Below are 15,328 nucleotides of genomic sequence, written 5' to 3'. Positions count from 1 at the left end.
CAGTCACCTGAAGTGAAGTGAAGTCACTCAGTCGTGTCCGACTCTTTGCGACCCCATGGACTGTAGTCTACTATGCTCCTCTGTCCGTGGGATTTTCCAGGCAAGAGTACTGGAGTGGGTTGCCATTTCCTTCTCCATCAGTCACCTGGAGGCTTATCAAAATGCCATCGCTGGATCCCACACAGGAGTTTCTGACACTGCATTTCCAACAAGTTCCAGGTGATGCTTATGTTGCTGGTTCTGGGACCACCATTTGAGGACAGAATAGAACTGTGACTAACCACATATTTGAGGATGGGCATTACATTACATTACTTTGCTGACAAAGGTCCATCTAGTCAAAGCTATGGTTTTTCCAGTAGTCATGAATGGATGTGCGACCTGGAACATAAATAGGGCTGAACACTGAAGAACTGATGATTTTGAACTGTGGTGTTGGAAAAGATGCTTGAGAGTGCCTTGGACGGTAAGGAGATCCAACCAGTCCATCCTAAGGGAAATCAGTCTTGAACATTCTTTGGAAGGACTGATGCTGAGGCTGAAACTCCAATACTTTGGCCACCTGATGCAAAGAACCGACTCATTAAAAAAGACCCTGATGCTGGGTAAGGCAGGAGAAGGGGAAGACAGAGGCTGAGATGGTTGGTTGGCCTCACTGACTCGATAGACGTGAGTCTAAGAAAGCTCTGGGAGATGGTGAGGGACAGGGAAGCCTAGCGTGCTGCAGTCCATGGGGTCGCGAAGAGTCAAACATGACTGAGCAACTGAACAACATTACATTAAAAGGGCTTCCCGGGTGGCTCAGCAGTAAAGAATCCACCTGCAATGGAGGAGACACAAGAGATGCAGGTTCAATCCCTGGGTCGGGAAGGTCCTCTGGAGGAAGGTATGGCAAGCCACCCCAGTATTGTTGTCTGAAAAATCTCATGGACAGAGAAGCCTGGAGGGTTACAGTCCATGGGATCACAAAGAACTGGATACACTGAAGCAACATAACATGCACTCAATTACATTAAAAAAAAATCTAAATGTCATGATCAACTAAAACTACTTCCATTTCTCAGGACAGCATGGGTTGCAGCGAAGCAGCCCCAACTTGCACCTGCCCTGAGCAGCCTACTCTTTCCTATAGATTCCTGCCCCTTTGGAGCTGAAAATCCCCAGTGAGAACTCTGATTTCAGCACATGTCATCTGTGGCCCTTCTTTCTGTCATTAAGTTGGGTTGGAGTTTCTTATCAAAGCTCATCTGGTTTGAGACAATAAAACAATGTCTTCTGCAAACAGAAAAATGAGCACCTTTCTGTTTTCTGTAGTAGAGATAAGAATATGTAGCTTATCTAAGAATGGAATTAGATTATTAAAGTAATTCAAATGACAAATACCTTTTTGATCACAGTCTGTATGCTCCTACTGTTCTAACACTTGTGGGGATGGCGCTCGACTTCCTGGTGCTTAGGCAGAGTTGGGGATGGCAGGGAGCTAAGAACACACCCGCTGTCCTCCCAGGACTCAGTTATCTGTGTCAAAGGGCCATTGTGAAGCGCCTCAGTCTCACCACGTGGGTTTTCTGCTGCCAGCAGTTCTGGGGAGTCCATTTTAAGTTGGTACGGCTTAACCCAAAACTGACTGCTACCCACACAGTAAGAGGTGAGGTAAGAGTGACGAGCCATCTCAGGACAGCCAGCATTATTTCTGAACATGTCTGACCATACCTCCAATCTGCTCTAGGTGTCAAACACTGATCTGGTTTATCAAGGAGGAAACTGAGACTCAGAAAGTTTAAGCAACTTGTCTGTGGTCACACAGGAAGTAATGGGCAAAGCCAGGATATCAAGAGGGATGTCATGCTTTCAACCTGAGCCTCAGCTCCTTCCTTTGTAAGTCAAACAAAATAATAATACCCCCAGGGTGGACATGGGCTTCCCAGGTGGCGCAGTGGTAAAGAATCCACCTGCTAAAACAGGAGCTGCAGGAGATGCAGGTTCCATCCCTGGGTTGGGAAGATCCCCTGGAAGAGGGCATGAGAACCCATTCCAGTATTCTTGCCTGGAGAATTCCATGGACAGAGGAGCCTGGTGGGCTACAGTCCACAGGGTTGCAAAGAGTTAGACACGACTGAGCTACTAAGCACAACAGGGTGGATATAAAGATTTCAGATTTCAAGAGAGGGACTTCCCTGGCAGTCCTGTGATTAAGACTTTGCCTTCCAATGCAGGGACATGTGGGTCTGATCCCCTGTAGGGGAAGTAAGATCCTAAGATTCCACATGCCACATGGCCCAAACACCAAAACATAAAACAGAAGCAATATTGTAACAGATTCAATAAAGACTTTAAAAATGGTCCACATAAAAAAAAAATCTTTAAAAAAAGGTTCCAAGAGATAAACTGCCTCTCATTTAGCAGAGGCCTATGAGTGCTTATGTCTTCTCCCCCTTACTTGAGTTTATATTAGCAGGAATTTACTCTCCTTGGGATAACCACTCCGTGAATGATAAAGGACATATCTTTTTCCCTGATGCAATCTCTCTAGATGAATAATACATGGCCACCATAGGAAACTTTACAGTCTACCACTACTGCTCATTTAACCTGCAAATAATGTGATATAGGCATGATTATCCCCATTAGACAGAAGAGGAAACTGAGGATAGGGTTTAAATTGAACAAGACAGGGCCTTCTCTCCACTATACCACCATGGAAACATGATGATGCAACCTCATTCAAACAAATTGTATCTTCTTTCTCCAAAATAAAAAGGTTGTTATTTAGTCACACAGTTAATAATAGAGACATGCCTAGAATGAAAATGGGGATTATATCTATATATATAGATATAAAGTCACAGTCATAGGGATACATACAAAATTAAATCACATAGTTCTTCTATAAATAAAACATTTTTCTTTAATACTATGACAACGGCTATCTTTGTTTTTGTATTGAGGAGGGATTAAACTATACATGTCGAACCAAACATGTTGTGAATGGTTGGCAGGACAATAAGGGAGCGCCCCCCCCACCCCCCCACCTCCCCCCCCCCCCCCCCGCCCCGCAGCAGCAGCAGGGAGAGGCTGGGCAGTGGGCTTTGTTTCCAGAGAGCTCTTTTCTCCAGGATGAGGCGAGGAGGGAAAGCAGCTGGTGCTGCCATGCCCAGGAGCACATGCCCCTCTGTCCGTCTGGCATGTTAGTGGCTGCCAACGCCCAATTCCTCAAGCCTGACCGAACCCTGGGGACCTTTTGAGCTGGCAGAGGATGGGCGTGCCGCCTGTATAAGCTCTCGGCACCGTCCCTGTGACACCTGAAGAGCCAGGCAGGGTAGCCGTGTCCCTGAACCCCCAGCACACACAGGGCACTGGCAGCATTTTATCCCAGGACCTGAACTCCTCAGCCATCCGTAGAGAGAGGCTTGAATCAGCAGCAGTTTGCAAAGGGACCACATGGCCTGTAAAGCAAGCAGGGGAAGGAGTTCACAAGGGGCCCAGGAGCTGCCAAAGAGAGGACAGACAAAAAGAAGTCCTTGTTCCTAAGCCCCAGCCTGATCCTGTCCAGGAGACCTTCTGCATGGTGGAAGGGACAGCTCTCTGGGCTTTGGCTCAAGTCCTGACTCTGTCACTTCTTACTGGCATAGTCCTGGCTGAGTCCTTAAAGTTACTAGCCTCGGTTTCCTCGCCTATAAAATAGGGGTATATTAATACCCACCTTACAGAATTTTTGTGAAGCTCAATAAGAAGTAGCCATTGAACCCAAGTCTGAATTGGGTCCCCTGTTGTCACCCCTGAGGTGCCAGGTATTCAGTACAGGGCTACCATCTATTAGCCGTAGGGAAGTTAGTAAACCTCGCTTGGCTTCAGTTTTCTCATCTGTAAAGTGGAGATAATTATAGAGAGTGGCTTCTGAGATTACTAAGATTAAATGGGTTCATACATACAAAGTCTGATACATGGTAATTCACACTTAAGTGGTAACTGTCTTTGAAGCTGTCACTCTTGAAATTTAACATGTCTTCTCTACTAGGCTATTATTCATTCATTCATTCTTACAAACATGGATTGAATATCTATCACATGTCTGGCATGTTCTGAGCACTGCCATACAGGGATGAATAAGACAAACTCTCATGAAGCTTATAGGCTAGTGGGCGAGGCAAAAAATAAGCAATGGACTATCAAGTATTAGTGAGTGCTATGGTAAGGGTAACAGAGGGTGAAATAAGGGAGTATGTGGTCAGGAAGGTTTCTCCCAGGCTGCAATGGTATAAAGAAAGGAGCTATGTAAGGATGTGGGGGAAGAGTGTTTTAGGCAGAGGGAACAGCAGACGAAAAGGCCCTAAGGCAAGAATGAGCTTGGCTTCTCTAAAGACCAGAAAGGCCAGTGTGGCAGGAACACTCTAAGCAAGGGCCAGGATGAGGTCAGAGAGGCGGCGGGAGACAGATCACGTGGGGGCTTGAAGCCAGGAAAGCTTAGGTTTTATTGCAAAAGTGATGGGAAGTCAGTTTAGGAGAGGGAGGGAGTGGTAAGAACACAACCTGCCGTTTTATCAACATTTTAAATAGATCCAGAGGGACTGCTATGTGGAAACTCTGCCTGAGATTGTTAATATCATCCCCACTTTAGGCACTGTTCTCAAACAAATCTGCTAGGGAGGTACTAATACTATCTCTATTTTACAGATGTGGAAGTCATGACAGAGAGGGGTTAAATAACTTCCTCCCAGGCACAAAGTTAGATGTGGGGAGCTGGGGTGAAAGCTCGAGTAGCCTGCCCCAGAGCCTGTGCCCCTAGGCATTATACCACACTGTTTCTCAGATGAAAAGAATGGCCCCATTCTAAGTAGCCCTGGCCAGGTACAGAGTGAGCCCTCAATAAATGTTTGTTAAATGAATGAATGATATAAAAACACTTTGTAAACTGAAATGCTATGTAAATATTCTTATTGTTAACAAGTCCTTCAGATTACAAGGATTCCATTCATCTCAAATTTCTTCTAATACTTAGCAGATTTTCCTGGGAAAAAGAAATGAACAGAGATAGCACATTTTCTTCAGGTCTGAGTTTCGTTAACTAGAGGCAAACAGCATCTTGACAAACCTGGCCTGCAAATCTGAGGCAAGGTTTCGGCTAAGAAAACTCCAGTGTTTGGCATCTTATTTATTATGGCCTCTAGTAACTGAAAAGGTCCAGTCTGCCCAATGAATTACTCCCCACACCCACCACCACCACTTTCTTTCTTTCCTATTTATGTCATTTAATTGTCAGTGAACGAATACTTTCAAAAGAAATACTTCCAAGTATTTCACTCATACAGGTGGAGATTTAAAATGTAATATGAGTGGCCTTGAAAAAGGCCTGATAGACTTCATGTTTCTATATGGTTTGCTAAACATATTCAAATCAAGAGAATAGCCTTGCTTTTCTTCACCCACCTATTCGCTTTGGATATGTCTCATGCAGTGACAGCAGGATGGCTGTGTGGAACCATGAGTTCCAGAACCATGCGTGATTCCTGCCCCATTTCACACAGTAAGGAGGGGAAAGGCCACTGGCAGACCAAGGAAGCCCAGGGGTCGAAGGGACTCCTAGTCAAATCCTAACACTGCAATTAGTTGGACCCTGGTGCCCTTTCCACTACATCCCTGGCGCTTATTCATACTTTTACTATGAATAAATCCCTTTTTAATGATCTTTCACATTGACAAACAACACTTACTTATTTTAACTACAGTTAACAGTGTTCTTACATACATTTATACCTCACTTGCGCTTCACGAATACCTACGATGGAGGCATTCTGATTAACCTCATTTTACAGGTGAGAAATTGAGGCTCTTAAAGAGACAAGTTCTAAACTCTGGGGAACCCCAGATCTCTGACCCAAATTTGTGTGGCCCTTGCTGTGCAGTGGAGACTGTCAGGTGCATTATCTATTTGATCACCTGAGGGTTGGTATTATACCCATTTTTCAGATGTGTACACTGAACATTTTAAAACACTGAAATGAGTTTGACCAGAGTCACGCTGCTACAAGTCAAATCTGACTGTCACTCTAGGCTATCCCTCTTCTAGAGGGTCAGGAGGCTGGGGCCTGGTGAGTCTCTCACCTTTGTGGAGTGGAATGGAGGTCGTGGGAGGGGCATGCTTCATCTTGTCACATAGAGGACTTCATCTCTCTGGGACCAAGAAAGACAATCACGCTAACTCCTTGTCGAACTTTCTGTGGTAGTTGGGGTGCACGACAGCCTGGGCTTTGAACCAGCTTTGTCTCACCCCACCTGAAGAGCCAGCGCCAGGCCGCGCCTCTGCACTGCCTCACCTCCGTCCCCAGGGGCGGCAGCAGCGCCAGCTCCAGGCTCAGGCCGGCAACTCAGGCCGGTAACCTGAGCCCATAGCCGCCTCCATCTTACATGTAGGGACCATTATTTTTACCCCGTTCTTACAAATACTTTACGGAACGCCATCCTCGCCCAGTCTCCACACCTCCCACCCCAACTCCCCGGCCCTCTACCTCCCCTTCCTTAACTGCCAGCGCCAAGATCCCAAGTGAGGGCAGGATACAAAGTCGAGAATTTGGACACCGCAGTTTCAGGTCCAAGTCCCTCCGAGCCCGGGGCGGGGCGGGAGGTGGGGTGGGGAGGGGGAATTTCATCCCCATCTGGAAAAACCGAAAGGCCTTGGCAGGGCCAAGGCCGCCGCCTCAGCTGGACAGAACCTTCCGGGCTCCACACATCTCGTTGGAAGCTCATAGAGGAGCAATGGAAGCACCAGAGGAAAGGGGGCTAGGCGTGCCTCTGTGTGTGAGTGTGTGTGTGTTTGTGTGCGCAAGCGCGTGTGCGTTTTTAAGATCCGGGGTGTAATTCCGCAAAGATGGTCCAGGAGATGGGGCATCGCTAGTGTGGACAGAGGCTTTGTGTCTTAATACCACTGAGAATAACATGGGGAGAGGGGTCGGGATGAGGGTTCTCTCGGGCGAGGAAAACTGGAGGAGTTGTGTCTGCGCATTGAGAGGGTAACGGGATTCCTCACCCGGACGGGACGCCTGGGTGGAGGAAGCTCCGGACTCCCGATCCTGCGGGAGTGAAGGGTCCGTGCGCCCCGGCCCGGACTGGCGCTAGGCGGAGACATCCTCGGAGATGCTCTAGCCGAGCACTGCGCTCGAGCCGTGGGGTCGCGTCCCGGAAACTGCCCTCCCTAGCCCAGCTTCCCGGATTCTAAGGATGCCCCTGCCTGCCTCCTACTGGCCTCAACCGGAGTGCTGACCCCAACGCGCCAAGCTCAGGGGCTCGCCCGGCGGAGCGCGGAGCATTGGGGTGCCTGCGGGCAGTTACGCCCCCCGCCCCCGCCCCACCTCACGCCCCACCGCCTCCCCGGCGAGCGGGAGCTGGGGCGCAGGGTAGCGGCCGCGCGTCCACACTCCCGCGCGCTGCGGCGGTCCCTCCCCCGAGCACTCACAAAATTGTCCCCGCAGCCGTTGTCCGGACACAACACGTAGAAGGAGACGCCGGGATCGGCGTAGAAATCCATCCTGCGCTCGGTCTCCTCGGTGGCGATGAGCTCGAAGGGCGTGTTGGAGCACCATTTCTCCGCAACGTCAGCCAGCTGCTGGAAATCCATCCTGGCCCGCCGCGCCCGCCGCTCCCTCAGCCTCCTCGCGCGCCGCCCGCCTCCAGCTCCCTCCGCCGCCCGCCCTCCTCTCCTCCGGCGCCCTCCTCCCGGACGGGCAGCACGCGGCTCTGTGGCTCTCGGGCAGGCGGCGGGGCCGGGCGGCTCGGGCTCCCTCCGGTCCCGGGGCTCCTCCCGGCGGGGACTGTTTACATGCTGTGTGTAACCGGGTGGGCGGTGGCCAGGGACTGCGCGGCGCCGCGCCCGGCTCCTCCCAGCTCCGCCTCTCCGCCCGCCCCTTTTCGGGCAGTCCCGGAGGCTGGCGCGGCCCGGCCGAGCGAAGTTGACAGTGGGCGTGGCGGGGCGGGACGAAGCACGGCTGGAGGCACAGTGTGCTCCGCGGACTTTCCTGTCTCCACCTGCCCCCTTTTTAAAAAACGAACCCGAAGCATCCCGGGGCCCTCAGGAACCTAGGGCCGCCCCGGCCCGTGACGTCATGGGATCCAGCCAATCACCGGAGTCTGAGACCAACGCCGAGATCTGTGAGCCGGGTGACGTCACAGCGCGGGCCCGAAAACGGCAGCTCGCAGGTTACAGTGAAGCGGAGTTATCTGGGTCGCGTTTATCTGGAGTTTGAAGGCCGGGAAAGCATTTTTCCCAATGAGACTGAAGTGCAGAGAAATTCACAGAACTGCAGATAACGTGTACCTTGTCTGAGGCTAGGAATGGAGGAGCTGAGAAAACCAAAGGGAAACAGAGCTTATCTTTTTCAGAAATCACAGCTCTGTCATCTGAATGATGTAAAGAAATGTTTTCCATAAATACATTTACTAGACACTGAAATGAATGTCCGTTTGGAAAGGAGGATAAAAGTTTATGGATTTGGGGGGTTTTGTTTGTTTTTTGGCTTTAACATAAAGCTGAGTATTTCTAAAAATAAGCCTCATAAGTCTAGACTGAAGGCATGAGGAGAAGGGGACAACAGAGGACGAGATGGTTGGATGGGATCCCCGATTCAATGGACATGAGTTTGAGCAAGCTCCGGGAGATGGTAAAAGACAGGGAAGCCTGGTGTGCTGCAATGGGGTCGCAATGAGTCGGACACGACTGAGCGACTGAACAACAACAAATCTAGATTGAATAGTAATCACCTTAAATTCATACTGTAAAACCGAAAATGACCAACTGCCAATTTAGGAGAGGAGAAAGTACATTTTAAAACAAGGTCCAACCATTGCACCTGTTGAATGTTCAGTGGCTGCCGGGACCAGACAGACTGCTGGATTGCAGAAAATGCTTTGGATAGAGCCCTGGCCCACAGGAAGTGACTAACTACTAGCAGAGACAGGCCAAATAGCATTCATTCCATAATACAAACATTCAGTCAGCTTTTATCTTTAAAGTTGGTCTTCTGAAGCAAGCACCATGCTAGTTCTAGGGATATAAATGTGTTGTTCAGTCGCTAGTATCTGACTCTTTGTGACCCCATGGACTGCAGCATGTCAGGCTTCCCTGGCCTGCACTATCTCTGGGAGTTTGCTGAAACTCATGTCCATTGATTCTGTGATGCCATCCAACCGTCTCATCCTCTATCGCCCTCTTCTCCTCCTGCCCTCAATCTTTCTCAGCATTAGGGTCTTTTCTAATGAGTCAGCTCTTCACATCAGGTGGCCAAAGTATATAGTTTCAGCATCAGTCCTTCCAATGAATATTCAGGATTGAGTTTCTTTAGGATCAACTGGTTTGATCTCCAAGGGACTCTCAAGAGCCTTCCCCAGCACCACAGTTTGAAAGCATCAATTCTTTCACACTCAGCTTTCTTTTTGGTCCAACTATCAAATCCATACATGACTACTGGAAAAACCATAGCTTTAACTATACAGACCTTTGTTGGGAAAGTGATGTCTCTGCTTTTTAATATGCTGTCTAGGTTTGTCATAGCTTATTTTCCAAGGAACAAGCATCTTTGAATTTCATGACTGCAGTCACCATCTGCAGTGATTTTGGAACACAAGAAAATAAAATCTGCCACTGTTTCCATTGTTTCCCCATCTATCTGCCATGAAGTGATGGGACCAGATGCCACGTTCTTAGTTTTTTTTTAATATAAATAGGTAATTCCACTCTCAAAGAGCTAGCAGACTAGGCAAGGGAAGCTCATGACACCTTGAAACCACTGAAAACACCCTTTGCTCAACAGAATTGATCCGATTCTGGAAAGTTGTTTCTCTTGCCATTTCTGGGATAGGAATTCTTTTCCCCTTGACTTCCCTTAATGAAATCAAAGCTGCATTCCCATAGTGAAAGTAGAAAGTCCACTTAATCTTTTGATGGAGGAAGAGGTCATGATAGAGATCACCCTAAAGGCTACCTGGGTATTGCATCTTATTTGATCTTTTTCCTGATGGGAGTTGTCCTTACCTGAAAATTAATGCTTATATGTAACAATTTCATGACTTCCATAATTTCTCAATCCCTTTAAAACAATTAAGTTCAGTGAACACTCATGGAGCATCTCTTGAGTACCAGACAGATGCACAAGACCCAGATTTTGCCATCAAGGAGTTTACAGACTGTGAACTAGGAAGGGTTCTAAGATGACCTTCAAGATTCCTTGTAAACCAAGATTCCTGCTATAGATAGATGTTCTCCCAGTTATTCAAACAAACATGAATCTAGGTACTGCTGTGAGAGATTCTGCTCATGTAACTAAGGAGTCAAATCAATAGACCTCAAGATGGGGAGATTGTCCTTGGTGGGCCTCATGTAATCACATGGGCCCTTACAGGGGACTGGGCTTTTCTTGGAGATTCAAACCATGAAGCAGATTCATCATCAAGTGATATTCGTTCCTAACAGCTTTGATGATGGAGGGAGCTGCTTCATTGGACAGGAGTGTAGATGGTCAATCCCTGACCATCAGCCAGAAAGTGAGACTTCAGTCTTACAACTGCAGTGACCTTAGTGAGCTTGAAAGTAAATTTTCTGCAGAGCCTCCAGAGGAGAGTTTAGCCTGACTTGATTCCATGATTTCAGCCTCGGGAGAGCCTGAGCAGAGAAGTCAGTTATGCCTCGGCTCTGCATAACTGATTTCGGACTTACAGAACTTCTGACTTACAGAACTGTGAGATAATTAATAGGTATTGTCTTAAGTTGCTAAGTTTGTTTTAATTTGTTCTGCAGCAGTAGAAAAGGAATACACAGGACAGAGAAGGAGACAGGCACATAAGAAAATTCAACCTGCTATTGTGAATATTACAAAATGTTGCTTTTTTCTTTTAAATACAGACACCCCAAAATAGAGATTCTTTAAATTTGAGACTAAAATATATAAAAGACATAGGTTTTCTTCTTTGGGGAAAGGAGGGAGTTTTACAAATACGTTTGTTTCAAAATCCATCTATTAAGTTTGCTCCAAGTGATGGATGGCCATAAGTACAGAGTTTTATGTATTTAACAAATACTTTTTGTCAGAAGATGGAAAATTCTTATGATGAAAAATAGAATTCTGAGTATAAAGGAATTGTTCAATAAATTGAATGCACACTGTTGTTTTTCATAGAAAGGCATTGAGTTAAAGATCAGAAACTTGAGCTCTGCATTGATTCCCACCTCAGTGAATTTAAGCTTCGTGTACATCTACAACTTAATTGCCCTGAACCTCAGTTTTCTCTTCTGAAAAATGGTGACAAAAAAGAGATAAAGTATATAAAGTCCTTTTCCCAGAACCTGGCACATAGTATGAACTCAGTAAATGCCATGATTACTCTTAATCTACTTCTTGGGGATGATTTGTAGGAAGATCAGCTGATGAATTTTAAAAGTAAAATTCAGGAGTGACATGAGAACGGGTAGCATGATGAGTTCTGGTCACAGATAACGTGAAATCTCATTTTTTTTCTAAGCATTTGGAGCAGATAGCAGCACTACTGGTATTTGGAGCTGGATATTTCTTTCTTGTAGGGAGTTATCTTTTGCACTGTAGGATGTTTAGTGGCATCCCTGGCATCTACGCACTAGATGCCAGCAGCATTTCCCCCACTCCTCTCTGACGTTGTGACAACCAAAAATGTCTTAATTGCTCAGTTGTGTCTGACTCTTTGTGACACTTCGGACTGTAGGCTGCCGGGCTCCTCTGTCCATGGGATTCTCCAGGCAAGAATAACTGGAATGGGCTGCCATTTCTTCCTTCAGGGAATCTTCCCGACCCAGGAATCGAACCTGCACTTCCTGCATTGTAGGCGGATTCTTTACCCGCTGAGCCATCAGGGAAGCCCCCAAAATGTCTCCAGACATTGTTAAATGTTCCCTGGAAGCCAGAATCACCCCTATTTGAGAACCATAGATTTAGAGAGAGAAGTCTTGCACCTTTAAGGGAAAGGGTTATCACATAAAAGCGGTGGAAATTGGTCCTGCAAAGTGAATCTTCAGAAGTTGCTTGGACCTTGATTTCCTTAAGGCAACTAAGTCAGTTTCTTATATAGGAAGACAAGTCACTCTGCTTCCCTCCTGCTTGGAGAGTCCTATGAGGCATCCCATGTAGAGATGTATATGGGCTCCAAGTACAGGGCAATGGTCATTCCAGAACTTCAGCCAGGTCTTTTGTGTAGCCCAGGAGTGAAGGAACATCAGGGACTGCTGAGTCCCCTTTCCTGTTTTGCCTTTGGTCATTATTCAGAAGTAGAAGGAAAATTAAACATAGCTCCAGTAGTGGGCAGAGAGTTGTGCAGGCTTCACTGCATTTAGAGAAATCTTTCTCTTCTTATATATGAATCTAGACTTTTCTCCTGTTGAAGCACTGTCTTTTGGAGATGTTGTTAAGGAGAGAAGGCATCTTCAAACTCCACGTTGGCTGGGAGTTCTCAGGAACCCGATTCAGAACTGCAAAACCCACCCTAGATTCTCCTACTCAAGCCAACTCTTCCACCCACCCCTGTTCCCAGGTCCTCTGTGGCTTTTATTCTAGTGTGAGCAATGCTGACTTGAATATATAATTGTACCTTTTATTTACTCCCACATTGTAAGTCCATTTAACTAACCCTACCATCTGGTAAATCTGCTTCATCCACACAGCCTCGTGGTTATGCAGTATGAGGAATAAGGCAGAACGGGAAGTGTGGCTGGTTCCGCATTCACCCTGTGAACTCAAGGGAGTTGCATTTTATCAAGAGGCCCAGCAGATGTCAAGCTCCAGGAGGTGACGGTCAGTAGAGGGGTATGTGATTTGTCACAGCAGTGATGGGAGAGGCAAGAGGACCCCAGGATCTGGAGACAAAACTCCCAAGACGTCAACATAAGAGGGATGAGAGGGAAGGAGGCTTAGGAGGGAGGAGATATGTGTATACTTACGGCTGATTCACATTGTTGTGAGGCAGAAACCAACAAAACAATTGTAAAACAATTAAAAATAAAAGAGGGATGAGAGCCATCTGTGTGCCTTCCCAATACACTCAAGAGAGGTGACACCTGGACAGTGGGATGGGGAAGATAAACAGAGGGTAGTCTCTTGAGTTCAGCCCATGTCAAAGTTCACGTTTCATTGTAACTGGAGTTTGGAAAAAAATTACATTGAAAAATCAGCAAAAATTAAAAATCTACATAAATGGGTCATTGTGACCCAAATACTCCATAAACCTGAGGAGGATTTTCTTCTGCATTCTTGCCCTCTGGCCAGAAAAATTCATTCCAAATTGTGTTTCTGAATCTGCCGATCTGAATTTCTACAAAATCTTTTCTTTTTTGTTATTCCTCTAAAAGCTTTGCACCTAGAACTTGAGGAAGCTCTGGGTTACATAATTTGGCTACATTTGTCTTCAAAGCATGTCTGTCTGATCAGATTCATCTGATAAGCATTTTCCCTCTACATATGTCAAAGGAAAAGAAATTATTTCTATTTTTTTAAATTCATTTAAGACACCTCAATATTCTGTTTTGTTCAGCCACTCCCCGTCCTTGCCCTTACTCTCAACTAAAATAGTTTCTCAAGTTCCTTGCTTCTAAACGTTTTCATTGCCTTCTTTCCTTACAGCACACAAAACGTCCTTTTCAGTGATATCTTTTTGGTGGCTCTGAAAGAGAAACACAGATTTTATGGTGGCAAAATGGTTGTCTTAATATTATTTTCTTTTCCCTTTCTGATCATGATTATAGTCCTGCCTTTATTTTGTTTGTCTGCTGAGGCTTATTAGGACCTAGTTGTATTAGCTCATTCTCTAGCAAGGTGTCCCAAGAGCATTACTGGAGAACTCCTACAAGGCTGTAGATTTCCCTCTGGGAAAAGTCCTGTATCCTGGAAATTGGCTAAACCAGAAGCTGCTGTCCTTAAATTAGCAGACTGATCTCTTATATATGGCCATTTAGTAAGATATGATGATCTGGGTAATAGCATAGCTTGCTTTACTCCAGCCTTCCCCCAGTCAGAGGGTGTGCTTGTCCTCAGCTACGATGCCAGCAAAGTAGTTAATGAAAGAATACAGCTAAGATTTGTGACTTCCCTGAAGGCTCAGATGGCAAATAATTTGCCTGCAATGCAGGAGACCCAGGTTTGATCCCTGGGTTGGGAAGATACCCTGGAGAAGGGAATGGCTACCCACTCCAGGGTTCTTGCCTGGAGAATCCCATGGACAGAGGAGCCTCACAGGCTACAGTGTGTGGGATCACAAAGTCGGACACAACTGAGCTACTAACACTTTTACTTTTCAAGATTTCTGACACAATCGAAAAGTTTGGGTGCTAGAAAGACTTTGCCACTTTTTAATTATGTGACCTTGAAAAGGTTACGTAATGCCTGTGAACCGCAATTTCTTCTTCTGTGAAAATGGGGTAAGGGTACATACCTTGTTGAACTTGTAAGAATCAGAAAATAAATATGTGAGTGTGTGTGTGGTAGGGGAAGATGCTGCAAAGATCAGCAAGAAGCTTTCTAAAAAGTGAGAAATGACAACATATCCAAAGTTCTGATAGTAGTGGTCCTTGGTCTATAATGTATATAGAGGTACTGACTAAGTTTAGATCTTGTTACATTAAGTATACATGTTTAAAAATTTCAGGTGAATCAGTTAGAAATTGCATTCAGCTAATAATAAAAATCTTGACTAAAGTGACTAGAATAAGATCAGAATTGGTCTTTATTTCATATGAATAAAACCTGGAGGTGGGCAGGTAAGGGCAGATTTGGCCACTCCTTGTCACTGGGGCTCAGGCTCTTTCTGCCCTACTCTCCTGGGGGTGTAGCTTCCATCCTTAAAGTTGCCTCAGGTTGCATGATGGTTTCTGGAGTTCCAGTTGTCATACCCACATTCCAAGCAGGATAAAGGAAGAAAGAATAAAGGGACATAGGCCAACTGTCACTCCTCTTTTCCTTTTTAAATTTGTTAGTTAGTTCACGTTCGGCTGTGCTGGGTCTTCATTGCTGTTCTGGCTTTCTCTAGTTGTGCTGTGTGGGCTTCTCGTTGCAGAGACTTCTCCTGTTGCAGAACGTGGGCTCTACGGCATGGGGACTTCAGTAGTTGTGGTGCATGGGCTCAGTTGCCCTGTGGCATGTGGGATCTTCCCGGACCAGGGATCAAACCCATGTCTGCTGCATTGGCAGGCAGATTCCCAACCAGTGGACCACCAGGGAAGCCCCTGTCATTAGCCTTTCAATGAGCCTTCCCAGATGTTCCAAGCAACCAACTTCTCACATACTGTGTCCCTTCTATCTATGAGAGAAACTCAGAAATGCAGTTT

At 46.3% G+C, this 15,328-nt stretch overlaps 1 protein-coding gene across 1 annotated transcript in view; it reads right to left on the bottom strand.

Moving 5' to 3' along the window:
- Positions 1 to 8,481, bottom strand: part of MTURN (maturin, neural progenitor differentiation regulator homolog) — a 34,100-nt gene extending 25,619 nt beyond the window's left edge. The window contains exon 1 of the mRNA XM_086396462.1: positions 7,451 to 8,481. Within this exon, the coding sequence (XP_086252588.1) occupies positions 7,451 to 7,612 (162 nt within the window). The 5' untranslated portion in view covers positions 7,613 to 8,481. The remainder of the gene's footprint in view (positions 1 to 7,450) is intronic.
- Positions 8,482 to 15,328: the final 6,847 nt, after the last annotated feature.

Source organism: Bos grunniens, chromosome 4 (assembly GCF_055505025.1).
Source record: "Bos grunniens cultivar Pamir isolate PY7600 chromosome 4, Bosgru_T2T1.0, whole genome shotgun sequence".
Taxonomy (NCBI): Eukaryota; Metazoa; Chordata; class Mammalia; order Artiodactyla; family Bovidae; genus Bos; species Bos grunniens.
The sequence above is the reverse complement of the archived record's forward strand: the minus strand, read 5'-3'. Positions and strand labels throughout refer to the sequence as shown.